A 9,794-nucleotide genomic window follows, 5' to 3' on the forward strand; every position below is an offset into this window, starting at 1 on the left:
CTCCTCTCATCCATCTCTGCCTCTCTCCATCCCAGTCCCCGTCTCCTGTCGCTGGGCTGCTCTCATGCACGCTGACATATCGCCCTGTTTGTGACAGCAGTGTTCATCCTCAAAGACAGAATGTACTGACAGAGGGAAAGAAAAAGAGAAAAAAGGGTGGTTTAAAAAAAAAGAAATTGTGTTTTTCTGCAAAGAGGGAAAGTTCACGTGCAGTTGAGGGGCAGAGCTCTAAAATGATGGGAAGTCACATAATGGTAATGCGATAAATGATAAAAATGGAAGCTGCGTTCTAGTCAGGATGTTTATGTGAACTACTCGCAGAGAATAGAATGAGACCCTGTAGAGTCACATAATTACTTCAACTGCTCTCAATCAGCTGTCAGCTGCTGGAGACCAGCTCCTGCCTGCTGGGGAATTTGAATTTTGAGAAGCAGGAAAGAAAAAGTGGTCTTTCCGATGGCTGCTAAACCCTTCAACTTAAAGCCAGGGTTGGTAATCCTGGAAAAGCTAGAAAGAGCAGCCTACAACAGATACATCCCACCTCCTCCTATTGGCTCTCTTGTCAAAGTTAAACCCATAAATGCGCACTGACTGACAATTGTGACCCACTCGCTAACTTCTGGCTAAATTCAGTGGCGTCTGTCTCTCCGGCTCGTGAAGACACTGGTCATGTGCAGGAGGAGGACGGGCTCGGTGCGTGCATTCAGAATGAGATGAGATATTAGGTCGGTTTAATTACCGACCTGCGAGGGCCACAGATGGCTTTATTTATTGATGATGATTTGGACCTGAAGGGAATTTCACCCAAGAGACAATAGAAGAGAAAAGGTGTCAATAGAAAAGCCCTCCCCTCTCTCAGGGATTATTAATAAGATTAAATAGACACAACTAGAACAGTCCCCTTTAATTCAATAAAGCAGCTCAATATTATACACACTCATAGATCTTTGGGGGGGTCATGAATTATTGCCTGGAAAAACAAAGAACATTTGGAAAGAAAGTCTGGATCAGGATTGCACCTAATAAAGATCCATTTATTTCATGCCCCAAAATTTCATAGGATCTCCTGGACTCATACTACATCCTTCCACCAAGTTTCATGTCAATATTTGAAGTAACTTTTTGTGTAATGGAGTTTAGAACCAAACAAATGGACAAGGTGTAAACATAACCTCCTCTGCCGAGGTAATACGATTAAATCGATTTCAATAAAACAACATGAAGTCCTTAATTATACACCTTTTTCCCCTTAGAGCTCAGTTTTTTTTTTTTTCACCATGTTTAATCTTCCAGTAGCATGCCTTTAGTTAGATTGAAAATAAATCTTTTAAATTAAGCACATGGCTTCTAACTTTCCACATTACATAAATTTCCCCTTCATCAATATGACAGCTACTGTAGTGGGCCACTCTGGAGAGATAGGGTGTGAGTGTGTGTGTTTACAATCTTATAAATAGATTTCATACTATTAATGGATTCATTAATAGATGCAATAGCATATAAGTATATACACTGATACTGGATTTATTGCAGTCGAAGGTTTTACACTACTGTATATCATTTGGCACAGTAACCATCTGAAGACATGGGCAAAGAGCGCCTCCTAATGTTGGTGTAAATAATTACAGTATGTGTTTTTATAACTGATGATGAGGATGGACTTTTAGTAACAATCACTATTAGTCACTAATAGTAACTTAAAGTACGCTACCTCACTACATCCGATGATGTATCTCTGAGAGTGTGTTTTATGTGAGCGCTGGCAAACCGACTCTCTGTTTGGCCTTCAGATCTTCGACACCGAGCTGAAGGAGCAGGAGAGGGAGGTGTGTGCCGTCGACATCGCCTACGATGAGATCCCTGAGCGCTACTATAAAGACTCTGAGGTGAGCGCGTGCGTGTGCGTGTGTGTGTGTGTGTGTGGAAAGATGCTTGTTTATCCGTGGAGAGCTAGCAGCAGCAGAGAGGTGTCAGTAACAGGATTGTTGAATCTGTGAATGCCATCGTGACACGATGTGATTGAAGAAACAGAATGATGTCACTTTCTGTAATGACATGATCTTTCGTCTTTCACATTTCTGTCTGTGCTGTTAATTAATTATCCAGAGATGAAGTTCCTCTGTCTTTATTTATTTATTTTTGAATGCTATATTTCATGTATTGAGAGACAGAGACCATGTACACAGATCTTTTCTGTAAACTGCTCAGATTAAACAAATGTCAAATTCTCTGACATAAAACCAATTTGATATAATAATGATATATGACGATAATGAGAACATTACTATTGTTTATTTATCAACTAAAATGAAAAAGAGAGTAAATGACAAAATAGAAACTATTGAAAACAAAAATTTACAGACACAGTGCAAAGGTCCCTTGCTGTATTTGTTACCATACAGTAACTGAATAAAGATCAACAGAAAAATGAACGCACTATTGAAGCAAATGAAAAGAAAATTCCTGGATGTGCCCGCTTAATCGAGTCAACTCCGAAAATTAAAAGGTTCTTCCTCAGCTCATATCCCCCCCCCCCCCCCCCCCCCCCCCCCCCATCTACCAAGTTTCAATAAAATCATTTGAATTATATTGCATAATCCTGTGAAGGAACGAAACAGCAATGAAAGTGTAACCTCCCTGGCGGCGGTAATAATAATGCACTTGTATTATTATTGTTATCATCAGTTGAATTTGCTGTTGAAGCCCAATCACTCGCTCTTATACAAACTTCAGGGGACTCGCTTAATATGCCTCTCCCATCTCATCCAGCGTTCATCTGCAGTCTGAAAGCCTTTTGATACCTAAGAGTCCGTGAAGTGAGGGAGCTGGTAATTGTCTGCATAGCTGTTTGATAACAGATTGCCTCGGCTCTAATGAGCTTGGATAGAGATTCTCCGAGGACCAGAGGGGTAACTCCGAATGGTATTTAATAGTGGCGTTCAGTCATGCACCTAATTTTAGACAGTCCCTTAAGTCTGTCTCCACTGGAGTGTAGAAACATTGATGCCTGAAGGTTTGGGTTAATTATGGTAATATTGAAAGCGTGTGTGTCTGTGTGTGTGTCTGTGTGTGTGTCTGTGTGTTTTCATGCTCCCGTGTTGCAGGACTTGCGATACTTCAAGTCGGAGAAGACGTCGCGGGGGATGCTGCAGGAGGGCTGGAGGGACACCCAGGATCCCATCATGTGCTCGTACAAACTGGTCACTGTCAAGTTTGAGGTGTGGGGTCTGCAGACCCGAGTGGAGCAGTTTGTGCACAAGGTGAGAGAAACGCTGCATCTCTTTTTCTAGTCATAGCTGAATTTCCTTAAAAAGACATACTATCCTGTATCCTGCTTTGCGTGGCTGAGTTAATTTCTCTTCAAACAGTTTACAAAATAGCCGTGGGCAGCGTGGTGGTGCGGTGGTGAGCACTGACACCTTTCTGTGTGGAGTGCCCGTGTTTTTCTCTGTACCACTGCTTCCCAACACATGCCAAAGACATGCTGGTTGGAGTTAGGCTAATGGGAAACTCTAATTTAACCTGACACTGTGAGTGTGAATGTTCTTCGTCTCTGTATGTTGGTCCTGAGATACACTGCCGACCTGTCCAGGGTTCACCCCGCCTCTCGCCCTATGCCAGCTGGGATTGGCTCCGGCTCCATCTGAACCCCTCAAAGGACAAATCAAAGACGATGGATGGATGACATGACAACAGTCAAAAACATGAAGCATAGAATTGGACACACTTTGTAACTGTTCATCTTTGTGTTACAGGTGGTTCGTGATGTGCTGCTGCTGGGACACAGACAGGCGTTTGCCTGGGTGGACGAGTGGATTGGTAAGACTGTCTACACAGTAACTCACAGCTTATCTTTCAGTTCAGTCAAGTTAAACCACAGACACTTGTTTGAATGTATTATTGTCATTATTTTTGGGAATTATTACTTACATAAATCTTCACACACATAGTTCATAAAACTGTATTGTATAACCCTACTGCCTCTGTTATACTACTGTAACTGTTTAATGTTTAAGCTTCACTGATTATTTAAATTGCTGTTGTGTGATTACTGTTTATTTACCAATCAGTGTGAAACTGTGCATGCCAAATCACTCCACCTGCATCTAAGTCCTGCAGCATGGATCCTGCTCTTGGTGTTGGCACTAACCCACTAATAACCATCACTCTGTTCTAGTTTCTAGGCATGGCCAGTGTTTGTTTCAAATGTAACCTGCATGATACGCACAACTCATTACACCTTAACCTTTCATGTTTCATGATAGAGAAATTCATCCATTTCATTTGAAAGTAGAAACAGGGCTGATATTCATGTTGTTTTTGCACTATTCATAATATTCAATCATATTGAAGTTAAATACAATAGCAAAGAAACATATGAATCAGACCTGTGTGTGCGGTACGAACCTCGCTATTACATGAATAATTGGAAATGTACATCTGCAAAGAATATTGAAACATGAAAGCCTCAGTGTGTGTCTCTGAGAGGCTGTGTGCACAAAAGGCAGCTTTGTTTGCATCCACAAGTGGCTGCAACGCATTTTCTCACAATGCGCTGTGGAGTTTTTCCCCATAGCTGTAGGGCTCAAAGATAACAAACCCATTATCTTTGTCATGAAACATCTTCCTCTCCTCTCGTCTCTGTAACCGCTAACCCTTTTACCACAACACCCTCCAACCTGGGTGCATTTTGTGGCACTTTCTAAATCTTCTCGCCTTGTGACATGATTTATTCTCTGGATTGAGTGAAACCTTGCTCTCTTGCACATCCAATGATCCAACCATCTTCTTCGGGTGATTTTTCTCAACCTCTGACCTCATCCCTCCTTTCCTCCCGCTGTAAACTCTCGGAGTCATGGGAAGCTTACACCTGGAAAGCTTGAACTTAAGCTTGTGCATTAAAAATAGCAACTCAGAATGCACGTTCTGCTGCCTAATCCTCCTCCTCCACTAACCTGTCTCTCAACTGGAGTGCCATTGTAGAGTAGTAACCGACATTTCGACCATCGTTCCAACCACTTCCCCCCCCTTCTTCCAGATATGACTTTGGATGACGTGCGGGATTACGAGTGTCAAATGCATGAGAAAACCAACATTAAAGTTTGCCTTGAGCAGCAAGAGCGTTCCACAACAAACCCATCTTCACTGGATGACATACAGATCCATGACAAAGCAAGTGTATGTGTCTTTTTTCATTGTTTCCTTACGCCATTGTCCCTCCTCTGTCTCATATTTTTACATGAGAGGATCTGAAAGAGTAACTTTGTCGTGAAGATAACACAATGAAACATGACAATAATATGTGTTGTTGGTTTTTGAATCTGTTTGATGTACTGACCATGATACGTGTCTTCTGTGTATGCCTGTGACTGTAATATCGTCACAGACAGGAATTTTCAGCTCCAGCCTTTTTTTCTCTTTAATTGTCAAAGCCACTTTTCCTGATTCCTGCTCTCACTGTTTTTAATCAATCTCTTTCCGATGCAGACATGACCATGGATGAGGTGAGAGAGTTTGAGCGCGCCATCCAGGAGGCCACCAATCAGAAGATCGGAATGTTTCCCCCGTCCATCTCCATCAGCGAGACATCCCTGTCCTCCTGCGCCCTCAACGGCCCTGCCAGCGCCCCCACCACGCCCATGTGCACTGATGCGCCCGAGTCCCTCTCCGTCTCCAGGGACCGGCCGCGCAAAAAGTCTGCTCCGGAAACCCTTACCCTTCCAGACCCTGTCCCGAGTGACGCCCCTCAGGAATCTACTTTGAGCCCAGTACCCATTTCAAACGACCTTGAGTACTCCACACCGCCCGCCTCCAACTCTGATCTTGCGGAGATGGACAAATAGTCGACGGAGCTTGGGATGTCATGCCCCTTGATTACCTAATTCCTAGAACCCCATTGTCTTAGTAGCCCAATGAAAATAGCCTAAACTCCAAACCCCAGTGCCCAGACATCCAAGTTTGCAAACCATATCCAACAAATTTCCATTACCCTGGACGTGCAGCCATCGCTCTAGAAGTCTTCATCGGTATCACTGACACCGTCCAGGCAGCTGTAGGCTCAGGCTGACGTGGCTGACTTCCTCTTGCTCTGAGTCGAGTCAGCAAACGTCTCAGCTATTACATCAACCGCCGGTGATGTCGAATCAAAACAGAGGGCAGCCATAATTACTTCAGTTGAGCAGCAGGTCCTTATGTTATATGAATAAATGATTCTCATTGTTTCCTCAGTTAGGTTTTCTTCAATCAGACTAGCTGATTGCTCTCAAGCTATCGAACTATCAAGTAGTTGCCTTAGCACCACAGAGCCAGTGGTGTTTATGAGTTTTGACATAATGTGCAAATGAATGACAAATATTATCGAGTTAGGAATAAAATCAATGACACAACGTGGAGTAGCACAGTAGACCTTATATGCTAGACTAACACACACGGAGAACGAAAGCCAAGTGCCCTCATGAAACCACCATATGGAAACTGTGTCCCGAGCCTGGATCAGATTTCATCCTTTTCCATCTCAGACTCCGAATATACGACAGATGCAAGATCCGTACAATCATAGAGTTTACGCCTCAGGTCTCCCTGACTCCACCTGACTCCCACTCCGAAGGCAGGGATATTACTGAACCTTTCTCTCCCTGCTTATTGCCAAACAGCCACATTTTATACCTCCACAGATCTTACATTAAAACAACTATTGTATGTACTATACCCGCCTACTTAACCCTTAGATTGTTTACACATCAGAAACCTCGGAGCGTTCGCGTATTACAACATTTTAGGTCGAGCTGTTGTTACATATGCACTCGTGGTTTTAGCATGACACTTAAATCGAGTTTGTTCAAGTTTATTACTGCATATATCTTACTCAAGTTGACTGAGAGGTCAGTATACATTAATATATATAAAAACAAAACATAGAAGTCAAATGTTGCCTGATGTTAATGCTGGGAATCTCATGTGACATAAATGTGATCCACTTTTATCAAATCAGAAAATTACTTTAATGTCACATGTAGGAACAAGGCCATCTCGAGGGGTGTTTTCAAAGCAGCGACCAAACTTTGTGCACAGTGGAGGGAATGAGAACCCGAAGGTTGATTTGAGAAAAGGGGCGCGTGCATCAAGCTGACTTGAGTATGTGCTTGAGCTGCATAGCATTAGCAGGAGTGCTGATACTTTTGCCGGGCCATCGCAGGCTGTGGCCGTAAAATGCGATATTAAGAACGGGAACGTCATTTGCAGTGAACTATTGTTCGGGCTGAGCAGTTAAGGAGAAACACGTACAGGGAAACATCAGAAAAGTCTTTCTTCGATGGAAAAAACTCTTTCCATTCAACGATACAATTCCAGGAAAGGCTTTTTATATGCTGCATGGAATGATCACAACATATATACATATAAAGTCAAGTATATGTGTGTATATACTGTAAATGGCCGGATTGGTACAGAACATTTGTCAATGCAACAATATGAAAAAAGTGAATGCAAACTTTTGAAGCCCTGTACAAACTTTTTGTATCATAGAAAAAAGCAGGTTTTGAGTGCAAAGTAAGCATGTCCAGAGAATAGTCTGTAGGCCTATACAAACTCTTTCAACTTAGTGCCTCTGCATGCAACAGTTTTATCGTCACCTCCATACTTGCAAACCAAAATCTCTTCTATATTTCCTCTCTGGAGAAAAACTATTTTATTTTGCATTTCTTTGCCTGTTTTCTATCTCAAATTTAATCTTGAATAAATATAGACTCCAGCTGCACAAACACAGACACACACACACACAGACACACACACACACACACACATATGCACACACACACACACACACACACACACACACGCGCGAACTACGACACGATCAGATCAAATCATATCAAACATCAGACTTTATTGTAACAGGGCTAACTTGATGTTACTTTTTGGTTTTAGGGAAATAAGTTTAACTATTTCCCCTGTTCATGCCCATTCCTTCTAACTTACACTCATTTGCACTTTCCAGTCTATGACACCTTATTTGACGAAGAAGGAATGTGTTGCATTACAGTCTTGTTGGGTTCGTCGGACCAAAGTCCTATAATACAGCATATAGTAACTTGGAAGAGAGCAGGTAAGAGGGAGTGGCCTCTGTGGTCTTGCCATAAAGATGGTGTTAATATTGTGTACAGTTTCTCACTCGCTTTTGTTAAAAAAAAAAATCAATATAACAAATTGTAGCTAATTATCTGTAGCTGTAGCTTTTGTCTTTGCCTTTTGAGCATACAAATGTTATTGTACACCACACACCAGTCAATGGCCCGTCTGTATTGGTCTACAACTTATAGATCATGCACACTGATGACTCAGTCTCTCTCCTGTCAGGAACACAGAGATCCAGGGATATGTGTGGTCTCCCACGGGCTATTCAAGATAATGCAAGATATCCAATCGTGTAACATTAAGCTCTGCTCTGTTTAAAAGAGTAACATAGTAGGTATTGTAAATACAGTTGTCAATGACTCACGGAGTCGGTTGCTTACATTTAGTCTGCTGCATCGCTGATGATGTGAGACGAATGATAGAGGATATGATTTAGCGCGACATGAGTTAAAGCTTTGTTTGACCTAGGAGTGATGTGTCTGTATCTATGAAGTCAGTGTCCTTATTGAGGATGAGTCGACTCTCCTCCCCCAAGTATCAAGGCTCCTCATTGTAGTGGCGTACCTTTGGCTCCGGTTGCTTTTCGTTGCCCCCTGCTGGGCAAAATAGTTTGTACAAGTTGTAAAACCAATCGAAGTTTTTCTTTTTTCTTTAGTGGGGTGGCAGCTTTGACGTTTACTTGCCATATTGATTAAGAGGTGACTGGCTGTTTCTTTTTGTCTGTAGTAAAGCTGCTGTACTTTGATTTTGTGGTTGCTGTATCATATGAAGGAAAAATCTTAATTAGTTTATCTTTTTTTTTTATTTTTTATAAAAGGACCAAGCTCTTCACTCCTCCTCCCCCTGATGCTGTTTGCATTCGGCCAGGCTGTTGTGCTGTCTTCTGATAACTGGGACCTGTCTCACGGTCCAGGGTCACTGAGCTAGCTGGAGAGCCGACGTGGTTTCTGATCCTCCAGCTTTCTTCATTAATCCTGTTTTGTGAAACAGCCTCCAGAAGTGCCATATTTGATCGGCTGCTGGAAGTCCCTCTCAGTTCTTCCTCTTCTACTATTATTGTACTTGGTATATTTTTACTGCCCTTTGAGGTTCATTCTTTGTTGTAATTATCGTTTTACTTCTTTTCTGAAATAGACAAATAAACTTTACTAGCTATTGCAACAGTGTGTTTTTTTTCCCTTGTTCTGCTCACCACATGTTTCATATAATCTCATGTGCATGTTGTTTTTATGAAAACTGCAGCTGGCAACAGTATCTTGCTGAAGCATATTTGACCCTGATGAAAGCTAATCTTTTTCCCCTTTAAAACCAACTAATGTTGATCTTCTGTCAACGTTGATGGGAAAAATCCACTAATGATGCATTTGATTACCTTTTTTCCAGATGTATATTTTGTTAATTTTGTTCTCTGGATTACTGACTAAATTACCTATAGCATGCTGTTACAGCCAATGGTGATTTAAATATGGAGATATGTACTTATAAACTGATGCTCAAGATAATGATTTCATTCAAGAAAATTAAATATGTTATTCGGTAGATGAAATGATTTCATTGAATTCATCTCAATCAGCGAGACATCCCTGTCCTCAAGAAGTTTGATCATATTACACTTGATCAATGCGTTACAACGCTTCTCACATTTACTCTGATCCAGAGAC

General features: G+C 41.8%; 1 protein-coding gene across 1 annotated transcript in view; it reads left to right on the forward strand.

Annotated features, from left to right (window-relative positions):
• Positions 1-9,294, forward strand: part of LOC128436226 (cytoplasmic phosphatidylinositol transfer protein 1-like) — a 70,510-nt gene extending 61,216 nt beyond the window's left edge. Inside the window, 4 exon segments of the mRNA XM_053418012.1 lie at positions 1,791-1,886; positions 3,105-3,260; positions 3,756-3,819; positions 5,488-9,294. Coding sequence (XP_053273987.1) covers positions 1,791-1,886; positions 3,105-3,260; positions 3,756-3,819; positions 5,488-5,843 — 672 coding nt within the window. The 3' untranslated portion in view covers positions 5,844-9,294.
• Positions 9,295-9,794: the final 500 nt, after the last annotated feature.

This window comes from Pleuronectes platessa, chromosome 3 (assembly GCF_947347685.1).
Source record: "Pleuronectes platessa chromosome 3, fPlePla1.1, whole genome shotgun sequence".
Taxonomy (NCBI): Eukaryota; Metazoa; Chordata; class Actinopteri; order Pleuronectiformes; family Pleuronectidae; genus Pleuronectes; species Pleuronectes platessa.